General features: G+C 42.6%; 1 protein-coding gene across 3 annotated transcripts in view; it reads left to right on the forward strand.

Annotated features, from left to right (window-relative positions):
- Cmtr1 (Cap methyltransferase 1) overlaps window positions 1-14,318 on the forward strand; it is a 65,109-nt gene that overhangs the window by 28,947 nt on the left and 21,844 nt on the right. For 2 of the 3 annotated variants that reach the window (XM_084582992.1, XM_084582991.1), the window contains 6 exons: window positions 2,943-3,128; window positions 5,370-5,426; window positions 6,128-6,185; window positions 8,006-8,074; window positions 12,394-12,543; window positions 14,164-14,286. In XM_084582992.1, the coding sequence (XP_084439118.1) occupies window positions 2,943-3,128; window positions 5,370-5,426; window positions 6,128-6,185; window positions 8,006-8,074; window positions 12,394-12,543; window positions 14,164-14,286 (643 nt within the window). The remainder of the gene's footprint in view (window positions 1-2,942; window positions 3,129-5,369; window positions 5,427-6,127; window positions 6,186-8,005; window positions 8,075-12,393; window positions 12,544-14,163; window positions 14,287-14,318) is intronic. The other variant, XM_084582993.1, reaches the window with a different exon arrangement.

Raw genomic sequence — 14,318 nt, forward strand, 5'->3', positions numbered from 1 at the left:
TGCGTATTCGAGTTGCGAACGAACAATAGTTTTGTAGAAGAGAAGCTTAGTGTTAGCAGGGGCTGAGTGAAAGTTCCGTTTTAAGTAGCCTAACAGGCGGTTAGCTTTGTTGACAATAAATTCGACGTGAGTTTTCTATCTAAGGTTAGATGTGATGTAAATGCCTAGGTACTTGTATAACGATACTGATTCGAGAGCAACGTTGTTAAGACGATATGCAGGTAAGTTGCCAGTTGACCTTGACACTCAAAAGAATTTACATTTTTTAACATTTAGTGTCATTTGCCATGCATTGCACCAGGAAGAGATATTGTTAATATCAGTTTGTATTGCGCATACGTCATCATCAGTTTTATTTCACAGAAAAGGACACAATCATCGGCAAATAGATGAATTGATGAGGTAACTGTATCAGGCAGGTCATTAATGAATATTAAGAAGAGTAAGGGCCCAAGCACGGTACCTTGCGAAACACCAGAGAGGACGGGGTGTAAGCTTGAGTTAGTTCAAATAGCTGCTACAAACTGCTGACGTTCTGTTAGAAAGCATTCAAGCCATTTCAGTACATTAGTATCAAGTCCTATTGTGCGCAGTTTTAGTAGCAGAAGCCGGTGCCAAACCTTATCAAAACCTTAGCGAAATCTAAAAAGATGCAATGTGCAGTTGAATGACGATCAAGAATTGTATGCAGCCTGTGGGTAAAAAGGACAAGTTGTGTTTAGCACGAATATGACTTGCAAAAACCATGTTGTGCATGATGAAAAAATGAGTTAGATTCTAAAAAGTTTACTATGTGTGAAAAAAGGATATGTTCGAGAATCTTACAGGGGATACTGGTAATTGAAATAGGGCGATAGTTATTAGGGTGAATGTTTGTTTCCAGATTTATGTACTGGAATCACTTTCCCTATTTTCTAGTCTGCCGGCATTGTACTATGCTCAAGAGATTGCTGGAATACTTTAGACAGAATAATAGAGGAATATAATCTTGTGCTTTTTAAAAACTTTGAGTTTATGCAGTCAGTTTCGGCAGCTGAAAAAGGTTTCAGGCCATCAATAATTTTTGCGATTCCATCGGGGCTGATAGTGATATAGTGATAGGGTACATTGGTAGATAATTATAAGCGCAACAAAAAGGTATGTTGCTAGACGGAAATTTATTGAAGAAACTGGAGAAAACATTGTTTAATATTGATGAGCATTCACTGTCAGAAATAGGTTCGTCGTCGGAGCTTGTTAGAGTGATTTTAGACCTGTCTGCCGGATTAACAACTTTCCAAAATTTTCTAGGATTTGCTAGCAGCATATCCAGTAAAGTCTTAGTACATTATTTTTTTAGCATTTTTAACGGCTGAAATATAAGCATCATTTGCGGCGCGATATGATGACCAGCGAAACTGACTGCGTGAGGTTTCAGCTAGCCGGTATAAGCGTTTCTTTCGGTTAGATAGCCGCCTAATGTGCGAGTTATACCACGGTGCCTTTGGATTATAAGGGATATTTCGAATAGGAATGAAACGGTTAGTAAGCTCAGCAACCTTGTTCTTGAACAATGTCCAGTTAGCTTCAACGGGGCATAGCTCAAAGCCTTCTAGGAGCTTCGTCAAAAAGAAGCCAAGCTCGTGGTTGATTCTGTTAATTACGCAGTGTTTTAGTCGTCTTTAATCTTTTATGTTTAGAGATGGTAATGTGAAAATTTAATACAAGATGATCGCTCAAACCTGGTAAGAATGCTATTTCTGAGCATAATTCAGGGCTTGAACAAACAACTAGATCTAGTATATTAGCTGTAGTATCTGTTATGCATGTTGGTTGTGTGACAATATTCACTAGGTTAAAACACGAACATAAGTCTACAAATTCTTTAGAAGTCGAGGAACTGGAATTTATAGGATTGGCGCCGTCCAGCCAGTTAATTTCAGGAAAATTAAAATCGCCCAGTCAAAATATAGGTGTTTTCGGGAATCGCGTCGTTACGATGTTAATGGTGTCATGAAGCTCCGAGACATATGTCGGTGATGAGTTCGGAGCGCGATAACAAGCCCCTAATATAACATGACGGTGGGTTAGTTTTAGATGTACCCATACCATTTCCAAAAACGTAGCTTTGTTAAGGGTGAAAGATTCGATGTGTTTGTTACCGGCTATGAGGACGCCACCACCTTGCCTTGCGCTCCTATCGTATCGATAGAATTGAAATTTGTTAGGTGAGTCAAGAATTTCACTGTCGCAAATGTGCCTATGAAGCCATGTCTCGGTTAGTACTAAAATATCAGCGGAACAAGAGTCAACAAGAGACGAAAGTTCAGTACATTTTTTGATAGCGCTTCTTATGTTAGTGAACAAGACAGACACGTGTGTTGGTGGGGAGCTGCAGCCACTGCCCCTCTGTAAACATTAATTGTATGACGATGCATTTTGCTGCTCAGAAGGTGACTGCACTGAACTAGTAACCGGGCTAGGAGCGACAGTTAGCTTTGAGGTAGTGTGGGTTAACTCTGATATGTTGTCTGTGATAGAATCATATGTAAAGCACTTGTTGTCGATAACTAGCTTATTGTACTTGAGCTTGAAGAATGGCGAGCCGGGTAGGGATTTGGCATATTCGATTAACCTCTTTCTGGCTTGGGAAAATCCTCTGTTATACTTATTTTGTTATCTTTTAGCTTTGCTTTTGCTTGCAAAACTTTTTCTTTGGTCTTTTTCTCCAGCTCCTACTCGTTTTTGCTGCCACATTAAGTTTATATATAAAAAAAAGGACCACTCATTGGCACGCAAAAGATCAGTGCCAGCATAATATTACGAGCATGTAAGAATGTTCGGTTCATGTCTCCTAGCGACAGTGTTGGCAGAGGCCTAGTAATTGTTCCATTTCTTTTCCTCACTTGTGCTCTGGCATAGGTTGATCCTGGCTTTGGTGCGCCGGTCTTATCATTGCGCAGGTACATTGTCTGCAAGTGGCGTCGTCCAGATACCAAGGATGTGGAAGACTACATGTATGAGCTGTGCTGCCGCTTCCAGCAGATCTCGAGCGTCACCCGCTTGGACGACATCGTCGAAGTGGTCCCTCTGGAGGTGATCAACGATGACGACAACTTCGCCAAGTACATCCGAGACTCCAACAACAAGTGGGTTCCTGGAATCTTTTGCGCACGTTGATAGCATGTGGCATTGGAAACACAAGTCGACGTTAAAAGCTTGTGGCAGTGCATTTTTTCTATGCACATGATGAGATCACTTAGCGGTCTGTAAATGTAGTAAACTCTCTTAATTCAGCCTAAAGAGACCCGGAAAAATGTTTGAATCAACCAAAAGTTCCAATATCGGATAGGCCTGAAAAAAATGCGCGCAAGGGATATATGCAAGTGTTAGAAGAGCATGGCACGAGTGCAAAAAACTAAAAGTACAGTGATTCACCAAGCCAGTCAAAATGGTTCACCTATCCGATGCATAACCGATTGCAGCTGCAGGACGGCGTGAAGTTAATGAAAGTGCCACCGAAACAATATAAGCTATATATTTCAGAAATTGAGGACTTCGATCCTTGTCGTACGAAGTTGCCAGACACCATTGTTCCATAAAATTAAAGTTTGGGAGGCCTATTTCGGGGATCGCTGGCTGCGCATATCATATCTCGATGCAATTGCCCATCCGAATTGACCGAAGCAAGACTCACCCGCGTTCGAATTAATGAGAATCCGGTCTGACGCACAGGCTTACATTGCTATTGGCCGGGACCACGCTCCTGGTTCGTGTATCTTATTTTCCAAACTAACAGGGGTCAAATTAATGAGATTTTGCTGTATATGTGAGGAAGATGCTGCACATTTTTTCTTTACATTAGGCAGAGTATATAGTTGTCCCTTGCGTCCAAAATCTCGTAGAGCTCACTTGTATGTTGTGCTGTCTGCAAGAATTGCTAACAGTAGGAGTTCTTGAACTGGGTTCCGGGGAACGTTCAAGCCCTGAAACTCATGCGTGCACGATCTGCCACCTTTTCTTTGCCCACTAAATTTGCCACTTGGCACTTTTCAAAAGTTGTTCGGGCTTTGGGATGCTAGAGAAAAAATTGGAAGCCACTGACTTGCAGCAGTTGAAGTTGTATCTTTCTTTGCTGTACTTTCCTGTGATGGGAAATATTGTTTACCTTCATCTGCAGGCCAGTTTTTATTCTTTTTCTTATGCTGCGTTCATCCGTACAATTTGGTTGCACGCGAGGAATGTTGAAGAAGCACATTCAGCTTTTGCAGAAGGCTACATTACCAAGACGGAGGGAAGTGCTGCACAGTTAGGTCATGCTTGACTTAGCCCAATGTTAGTAGTAGGAGATATTAATTTTTTCTATGCAAGAATAATGTGCTGTTGGATAAATTGAAGGGTCACTGTTTTTTTTTCCTATGAGTTACTCCATGCTTTGGAATATACTGTAAGTTTTATGATTCTAAGTATCCACTCTCTCTTTTCATTGATAAGCATCCCTTTTCTTTTTTTTGCAAGGAAGAGCACAGAGCCAAACCACCAAACACGCTTGCTCATTCTGTAGACAGGATCAGGTTTCAGGGGCGCACCATTGCTTTCTTTGAAGTCAGTTGTATTACAGTCCTGATGGAAGTTGGCATGAGTTCGGAGTGCTGTCTGCACTTTGAAGTTCAAACGAATAGTAATCATGTTTCGTGAAGACAAAGGTGAACACGAGTGTAGGAATAGTAACAGCGATTTGATTGTGATTACAGATGGTAGGATGCTGGTGCTTTAATGTTTCAACGTTTCAGTGAACAAACCTTTTAAAAGCAAACCTTGGTGTGGAAACCCAAGAGGCACGAGGCGACGACAGGAAAGCCATAAAAAGCATGCTCGTCAACTATCGCAACGTGGATTCCAGATGCATGGAAGTAGGTCTGAGTCAGTGTTGCCGCCATGCAATTTAAGAGGTGTTCAATTGCAAGCTACTTAAACGGTTCAGAGAGTGATCTTCTCTAGGATACCAACAGCAGCGGCTGAAATGGCATGATGGCCTTGAGCGGCGATGAAAGTGACTGAATGCCAGACACAAGTGGTGGTTTCAACTGTTTGGACTTGTTTTTGGTGAATGTTTCTCAAATAAAATAGCATTTCTAGCTCCCACCTCATTGAGACATTGCCATGGAAGTAGTGAGGATGGGGGGTGGGGGGCGAGGTATTTTAGGCTTTTGAATCTAGTCAGCCTCCCCCAATTTTGACAGTGCGATTGTTAAAAAAAAGAGGGCTGCTCAGAATCTAGTAAATATGATACCTCTCATGTTGTGGGATCACTAAAAGCTTCAACCTTTCAATATATTGCTCCTGTATTTTAATATTTTGCATTTTTTGTTATCTTTTTTGATTTCAAGGCTGGGGCGGGCCCAGGTGACTCACCTAAAGAAGATTAAAGCCTTTGCTCAGAACAGGTGGGTGTTCCTCTTCACACTTGCTAACATGAGTATGCAAACATTGATTCATGTGATTATTAAAAGAATAAGTACAGAATTGAGAGTAAAAATGTCAACAAGACCTAAAAAAACCACTAAATATTTCGCCTCACACAATAGACATTTTTGCATGCTAAATACTGTGAAAATCCGCTAATTTTAGTGGGAAAACCGCTAACTTGGCAACACTGCCAGCTGACCTGTCTGAGATTAAAATGAAGGAGGCATTGCTCTGTCCTAATTTCCCGATGGCAGGAAATTAAACAGGATCTCTTTTGCGGGTATGTCCCGCTATTGAACTCATGGTATTCAACTGTCAGCAGTTGACGATTCTCGGCATTGGAACAAGCCGACCAGAATCCTACAGCTGCATTTTCTTTTTTTTTTTTTCCCCCAGCTGCATGTTTTCTCACAAGGCCAGGATGAAAGTGTTCTTGCTGCAGTATGCTGTTGTTAGCTCATGAGCAGTCATCAGTGATGATACTGTGTTGTTAATGAACAAATATCTTTGGTTACTACACAAGAAGGGGAGGGTGGGGGGGGGTTCGCTCACAGCTCTTCTAACGTTACTTGTTAGTGAACCAAGACTACCTTTGTGCTCAATTAATGCTGTTAGTATTGGCAGCCCTTTGGTCGAAGTCTTATCACGCCAACAATCATTCTTTTCGACTTGTGTGCAGTGACTTGTACGAAGAAAGGCAAAGCACCCTCCGGAAAGAATGCCTGCAGCACTGGAAGGTGCGTAATCTCTGCTCGCTTCAGCTTCTTGCTGTAAAGTGCCACGCCACTTTAGTAGCACTTGGACCACTGTCAGCAACTTTACCACTGTAAGTGGATGGAACTGCAGCCAGGGCTTGTATTCCGCACCATTTTGAGAAGTATCATTTTCACCCTCACCTGGTTGGTGTAAATGGTAGAAACAGATGTCACTGTTTGCAATTCCTACCAAGCTTACATCCGCTTTTGGTGTTTCCACCCCCAGAGTGAAGGAAGGGGCTGAGGGCACAAAAAGGCACTTCTAAGAGGAAGCAAACTCTGAATACAAGCCCAGCTATGCACATGTGTGAAAAAGCCAGCAAAGATGCCAAGTTTAGCGTGAAAGTAGCATTACCTACCTCACTTTCTGTAGACACACAAACTCTGCTGCTAGGAACTGGACTGAAGTGTGGGATTGGGGATCAGTTTGGCCACCCAGGGTTACTGACAACAACCTCATCTAATTTTTATTTATTGTATGAGTCTGGCTGTGAGGACCTTTTTTTTTTTTTTTTGTCAGTATAAAGGCTGCATTAATTACTCGAGAAAATGGATTTGAAAGTGGATGGAAATTTCTTTTTCCTTTTTACCTTAACTGAATTCACAGTTGTGAAGTCTGTACCCTCCCTTTTTTTTTGTTTTTAATGCAGTTATCCATAATGCCGACCTACTTCAATTTGACCTCAGAGGTCAAGCTTGTCATGAATGACAACTTAACTTGTGAAAGGGTTCCACTGCTAACTCGCTGTCCACGCTATAAGAGACCGTAGCAGCCTTTACCATTTTTTAGTAGTTCTGTTCTGACATATTTCAGACAGTGTGCACAAAGAAATGCATCCCAAATTATTGCTATAAAATTTTTATTGCAGTTGTGGTCGACTGTTGTCCACTGTTGTCGCCAGTTAAATTTAGTACGGTGCAAAAGGCTTTTGGTGCTGTTTTGGAGCCATTTTATGGATCGAATTGCAAGTAGTTTTCAACACTAAGGAAGACTAGCACACAGATAGGCAAGGACTGGACAGGCACTAAGTGTCCGTCTTGTACTTGTCTGTGTGCTCGTTTGTTTTTTTGCACTGTGCAACTTTATTTACGCAATCCGGTTGCCCATCCTAATTAACCAGAGCGAGCTCACCAATTTCTGAATTAACGAGCATCCGAACCCATAGGTTTACATGGGTGCCGGCTGGGATTGCAGTTCTGGTTTGAATGATCTGAATTCCCAAATTAACGGGGATTGAATTAAAAAGATTTTACAGTAGTGCCTCTGATCCATATTTTACGTTTTGCTGATGCACGTGGTCAAGTTTGAATATACAGAAGATTGCAGAGCACCACTTCGTATGCATATATTTTTTTAAAAGTTTTGATTATTGAAACGAAAATCTCTCATTCATTGAAATACCAATCATAATTCCTCAAGTTTAAACAGACTGAGCATTCACCACTAACTGCACACTTAACAGCATCCAGGCAGTGCCTAGGAAGCCGCAGTACCTGCGATTCATGTTAAATTTGCTTGAGAAGTGAGTGTAGGAAGGTTGCTAAAATCTCAGACTTAAGGTTTGTGATACTGCTGCTATATAGGGAGAGTTCAGAAATTATTGGGGCCCATTCTGGTTTCCCCTTATAACTGCTGATCACTGGAATAAAATTTCTATCAATTCACTCAAAAGGAGCGATGTCCCAAACAGATATTGGTGAGCATCATTTAATTTGTGCTGTTTTGTTGGTCTCCCTTCCCCTTCTGGACAAAGAACATCCCATATGTTTTTCTTTCTTTTTCTCTGTCCATGACTTTGTAGGTTCCAGACCAGGCACGGTCGGAGCCAAAACGACAGCCGCCCGAAGCAAAGCTTAAGGAGCTCACCAAGGTGGGGTATTTTTATTAACCTAACCCAACTTGTGTTGCCTGCACTTTGCACTGATATTCCAAGTTCAATCCATGATGTGCTAGTGTACGTGTAAGCTTCAAACCTGTTTAATCTAATGGCTGTGATGAACTCTGCAGCTTTCAAGCACATCGTGTTGCACTACTCAGCACCTTTTAGCATGCATGCTTTGATCAATTAGAGCACATTCAGCTTTATCTCTATGCTATTTTCATAAAGCAGTCGAGTTGAAATGTACCCAGTATGTACTCTTTGGTGCGTTATCGGGCGCCAATAGGGTCTCCAGCATTGTTTTGGTTGAAAACTGAAAACAAGGGTTCATTGTGCCCAACATGTAACTTATGCTGGGACTTAGAGCAAATTCATACCAATTGCCTGTCTGTATAGACAACACTCAAAGTTGTGCTTGGATTGTATGGCAAATTTACCAAATTCTTTCCAGTATATTTAGGGCCTTTGGGTAACACTGCTTTCGAGAATGCAAGGTCCGTATTACAAGTTTGAATCGTTTTGCAAAAGTGTCGTTATCTCCCTGTCCTCAAGCCACTTGGTTGGTGGAGACACCGAAACCAGAAGTGGTACAGTCGAACCCGGATATATCGAACTCGGAGGGGATCGCGAAATATTTCGATATATCAATAATTCGATATACAGAAATCGGCTTGTGACGGCACTTACGATGCGAAAAAACGATACCGTATTTGTCGGGTAATCAACCCACTCGCATAATGAACCTACCCTCCACTTTGGCACCGAGAATTTGAAAAAAAAAAAATGCGTTAAAGTTAGCTCACTCACGTGCAAGCGATCTCAGCGAGAGCGGCAGCGACAGAGCGAAAAATTTCAAACTTTTTGGAACTGCGTCCCTCTGGTTGCTGGAGCCACCGCAGCAGCTCAAAACAAGGTTTCCGTGTCGCCGCTGCAGAAATCGCGAGCGTTTTCACTTGCATTTTCATGGCGCGCGTCACTCCGTTTGGGTCGTCTCATCCACAGCTAATTTCTTGGCAGCGTGCCAAGATGCTGCGCAGTAATAACGTCGGGGCCCGTTTATCTTTTGATAGCTCCTGCGGTGGTGGGGAGCAAACTTGGCAGAGTGCCCCTGATGGCTTGATTGCACAAGCCTGTTTCGATTTATCACGCCGCGCTTGGGGCGGGCGTCATGATCGCAGCAGCTGACCGCGTGATTTCGTTGATTCATACATGCAAGAATAAACGACTCCCGCAAAAAAAAAAAAAAAGGAAACCCTGCCATTTCTTAACGTCCGAACAGCGCAACGATAAGAAAGGATGACTCGCAAAAAAAAAAAAAAAAAAGAAACAACACCAACAAAGCTGCCGCTTTTTTTAGAGGGTTCGCAACACACGCTGGAGAAAGCGTCCGACGCCTGTCTGAAAACGAGCTGAGCTGGCTTGGCGCATGCGTAGTGCGTGCTGAAGGAGAGAGATAGCTCGGCAAAAAGATGGGCACACCAACGCACATGGCTTGCAAACGTCATGTGTTGGCGCGTGGGAAACAATAACTGCAGATGCGCACGCCTTCGGGGAATGGGCGCGGCGCTGCCCAGACCAGCCGTCGCCGAACTGTCCCCTCTCATTCCTTCCGCACGTGGCTTGAAAACGTCACGCGGCAAACGGCCAAGGGTGATGCGATCGTCTTTGGGGAAGGCACACTTTCCAGTGCGTGGTGCGGAGTGCGATATATCGAACGACCGGTGAAATTAAGTTCGATATATGACGCGGCTTTCCTATACTTTAACATGGGATTTTCAAGGGGACCTTCTTTGAGTTCGATATAACCAAAATTTGATATATCCGGGTTCGATATAACTGGGTTCGACTGTAGTGACATCTATGTCCAGTGTTTCCACCAGTCAGATGACTCAAGGTTATGGAGGTAACTACACTACTGAAAACGATGCAAGCTTGGAATACAAACCTTGGTCGCTGGTTGTACATGCTGCGCATGCACGAATCGCTTTATTATTCAGGTGTAGGGCAAATATTAGAAATTTCGAATAAGGATTGGATATGTTTGTTATTCGATTCTTATCCAATTAGAAAACCTGCTATTACAAATTTTCCGAATGTTTGAAAATTACCAAATGCAGTTAAACCTCTATGTAATGAACCTCCGTGTAGTGAATTCCTCGACACTATGAAGTTTTTCAATTCTCCAGTGCTGCCACCATTGAAATGCATGTACTATTTGACAATTTGTCGCGGCAGTTGACCTTGATATAGTGACTATCTCCTAGCTAGTCATGAATTACTGGAAATTTGGCAGAACCCTGCAAATTGCAAGACTGCAAACATGAACTGACATGAGAGGAATGAGCGACCGCAGTTGATACAGCTTGTCATGTTCCAGCACCGACGGTGCATCTACATGGCAAATGCAGCAGTCTCCACTGCATTTGCCAGTGTTATCGCCAGCGTCACATTCTACGTGACGCTGGCAGTAACACAGGACGTTGCATGTCCGCCGCTCTAGTTGAGGGTGGCGCTGGTGAACACTCTCAAGGTTCATATGCAGACAACATTAACACCCAAGAAAGTAGCAGGGGGGACAGCGGCTGATGTAGCTCAGATGGAAGAGCACCGGACGTGATATTGGAAGGTCGTGGGTTCGATTCCTACCATCGGCACATTGTTTTTCCTTCTACTTTGTGTTTATTTATCTTTCCCCTGAACACATTACATTACTTATTTATGTGATTATCAAGTAATAATTAAAAAAAAAAGACAAAGCACAATCCCCAATGCTTTCCTTGGCCTCGCTGACTCTTGGCTTCTTTTCTTCGTATATATATATATATATATATATATATATATATTTTACTGATCATATATTTGAAATTCGAAGGAATTTTTTTCTTCATAGTCACAGATTTCAATATTCGCTCATCACAAATGTGAATTCATTGAGCTTTAGGCATACAGTACGCTGTATCAAAGGACCAATGGGTTGTGACCCATTGACTCTTCGCATCCATTGTTAGTCTTGGCAATAAGAAATTTAGAGAGTGCAATTGGTTTAAAGGAAAAAAAAAGTGAGGCAAAGACCAAGGCTTGAATTGGGAAATGCTGGATCAAGACATATATATTCTTTGCTTCAATGCTTCGAAGGCATTAGATGCATTGGAAGCTAATTTTAGATTACCTCATCTCATTAGGGCTGGTGTTGCGGGCTCACAGACAGCAGTAGTTTTTTAGTTTGATTTAATAAGTAAGAGGTAGGAATGTAACTTTAGACCAGTTTAGTCTGTTTTAGAAAGACTTGTCTGTTTGTACTCCTACCCCTGAGCCTCTATCGTACCGACCCAACTCTCGCGTGCCCTGATTCTAACGCACACCCGATTTTCATGGTCAAGAAAAAAAAAAGCACTCTCAAATTCAACGCGCAAAACTTATTTGGACCGAGGGGTTTATTTCTAGAACTTTACTTCTCATCGCTTTATAACAGTTTTGTCACTCTCAACCAACCACAACATATTGTCCTCAGTGCCATTCAGCAGTTCTTGAACAAATATTCTATAGACCATGGCCAAAGGGATTGTGGCCCATGCCTCGAATGCCCATCCAGCGAACGTCCTCATAGAGGAAGTGGCGTACGTTTGCATATCCTCAGCCACCTCCATCAGGAATTGCGTAAGCGTAACGATTTCTGTACTGCAAAACAAACCTGGCGTGACTTTGCTTGATGTTGCTCTCAGCATCAGTGACGCTATTGCTGGCACAGGCTAACGGCTTTGGCGCCATCTTGAAATGCAATGACTGTGGGTGCGGCAAAATTTGTGCCTTTTTGGTTTTATGTCGGATTCTAATGTGCACGCTACTTTATCGTTCCTTCTTTTTTTTTTGGAAAAAAAGGTGTGCAGTAGAACTGGGTAAGTACGGTACTTCAGATGACGAGGTGAAATGCACAGGATAAGACAGAATTCAAGGAGTTGGTGGTAGTACATCGTATTACGGCTTACTATAAAGTTATGATAGTTAACGCTGCAGGAAGAAAGTTATGAATGAAACAAGTGCCCTCTACCACGGTTAGTGTCAACTTGTACAGTACATTGCTACGGTCATGCCAGGCACTAAGGAACAATGTTTTAAACCTGTTCCTGTGGTCGACTTACTTTTCCTGATTTTTTGGTGCATTTTTCGTTATAGGAGAGCTTTTACAGGTGGCCTTTTCTCTTTTTTTTTTTTCCAACTTTTATATTTTTACGAAGCCTGTTGATCTCTGTTCGATTTTATGGCTGCAACTTTTTCAGTCTCCGTCTTCTCACTCAACCCTGCTGTTTCAGAATGAGCTGTCCTACTTCGACAAGCGGCCTGATGAGTTGAAGCCCAAGTTCCTCGACGGCATCAAAAGCATCTACGACTACCGGTGTGTTGTGTGCGGCGAATGGAAGCCCAACCTTCAGGACAACAAATTTTTCTTCCTCAGTGTAGGGGTGAGTAGGACTTGTTTGACTAGGCTGCTTCTTTTATTAAGTTATTAAGGCCAATAGACTATCGCAACTCATTTGCATATGGTGTGGCTCCACTGTCATTGTGGTTAGCTGCCCCATTGGTGTGAAAAGGAGGCTGTACTGAACGTGTTCACAGTTTTTCATTTCTTTTTAATTAAATCTCGTTGCTGTGGCCAAGTGACCTTAGCATTCAGCTGCTAAGCTCAAGGTGACAGAATAAAATCATAGTTGTGGTGGCAAAAACATGCATCAGTTGTCCGACGTGGGATTAAAGAACCCTAGTCGGAGCCCTCAACTACTACCGCCGCGCCCCTCGCTCTTGAGAGGGTACGTACCAGCCGGTTTCATGTGATGAAAGTTGATCTTTTCCTGCGGGCAGGTTGGCAGAAAATTTACGATTGCTTTTATTGAGAGAATTCTCCCAGACTTTATGCCTGCAGTCTAATGTTTTCAGAGTGCTGCATTAGCAAAAAAAATATTTAGTACTGTCACCGTCCTTGCATGCAGCATGCAGCATGGAACAAGTATGTCAAGTTTGATTCTAAACGAGTGAATTGAGTAGCGGAAAATTAAATTTTAGCCGTAGTGTCCTGGATGGACACCATTTACGTTTCTTTGCTAAAGTTCCGTGCTCTAAACGTATGGTGGTGGAAATACAGTATTGTCCATTGTTAAAGGGAGCATGAGACCGCATGGCTGCAGCACTTTGCGAAGCTCTCCCACGAGAGCTGGAGACAATGGCACAGGGGGCATGCGCACAACCACCTCTGGCTGCTTTTCTTCTCCTGCATGTGCATGGTGCTGTCCATTCTTGCCAGTTGTTGGTGGCAACACTCTTTGCGAACTATGTAGGCTATGCGATCGGATGTTCTCTTTTTAATAGTGGACCACACTGTTCATCGTACTAGTCTCTAATGAAACAAAACTGCTCCAGTGGAAAGCTGTGCTTCTGCATAGGTGCTGGAGTGGTTGCATCTTCTCAAGGATCCACTTTCTGTCCTGTTTTTGAGATTGGTTTGTGAAAGATCCTAGGCGATCCTTTGAGCAGTGTTTTGACTGTGGAGAGAGGTTGTTTTATTGCACTCTGCTTTTTTTTTTTCTCACTGCAGTTTCATCTTGCATATCATTGGTTATTATTACACTCGGCAACAGTGTTTCGTGACGGTTAGAGAGAGTGGCTACAAGGCCGGATCATCCATAACTGTATTGTAACTTCACTCCACCATTGTAACCTCACCGTAACTTCATTCTCCTGCTGGAGTGGCTGGCGCCATCTATTGAAGTGTCTTGTAACTAGACTTGCTTTGTTGTCTTTGTTGTCGCCGAGAAAACCACTTCTGTGACTTTCAATGTTGAAACTTGGTAGTTGTGTTAGAAATATGTCTTGAATAAATGAATATCAATAAAGTAGTATTGTGTTTTAAGAAAAAGCTAACAAATGGTACCGAGTAGTATATACCGCTGCATAGGAAACAAGGATTGTTATGGCTCCATAGCTTTAGCTGTATGCTGAAAATAGTTGCCATGGGATTGAGTCATATTAGAAAGCATTGTGTATTGTACCTTTGCCATAACTTTATAGACATGTGTTTCCACTTCCAGCGAAAGCATGTGTATCAGTGGACCGGCATTCCAACAGACCAATGGAAGAAAATGTCTGAAAATCTGGAACTCCCAGCAGACACGCTCTTCTATGGCGAGATGGTGCAAGAATTTGCGGGAGAGGCAAGTGTCTGCACTACAGGATTTAGGCAGGT

This window comes from Amblyomma maculatum, chromosome 10, assembly GCF_055883805.1.
Source record: "Amblyomma maculatum isolate TAMU_Amacu chromosome 10, ASM5588380v1, whole genome shotgun sequence".
NCBI classification, from domain to species: domain Eukaryota; kingdom Metazoa; phylum Arthropoda; class Arachnida; order Ixodida; family Ixodidae; genus Amblyomma; species Amblyomma maculatum.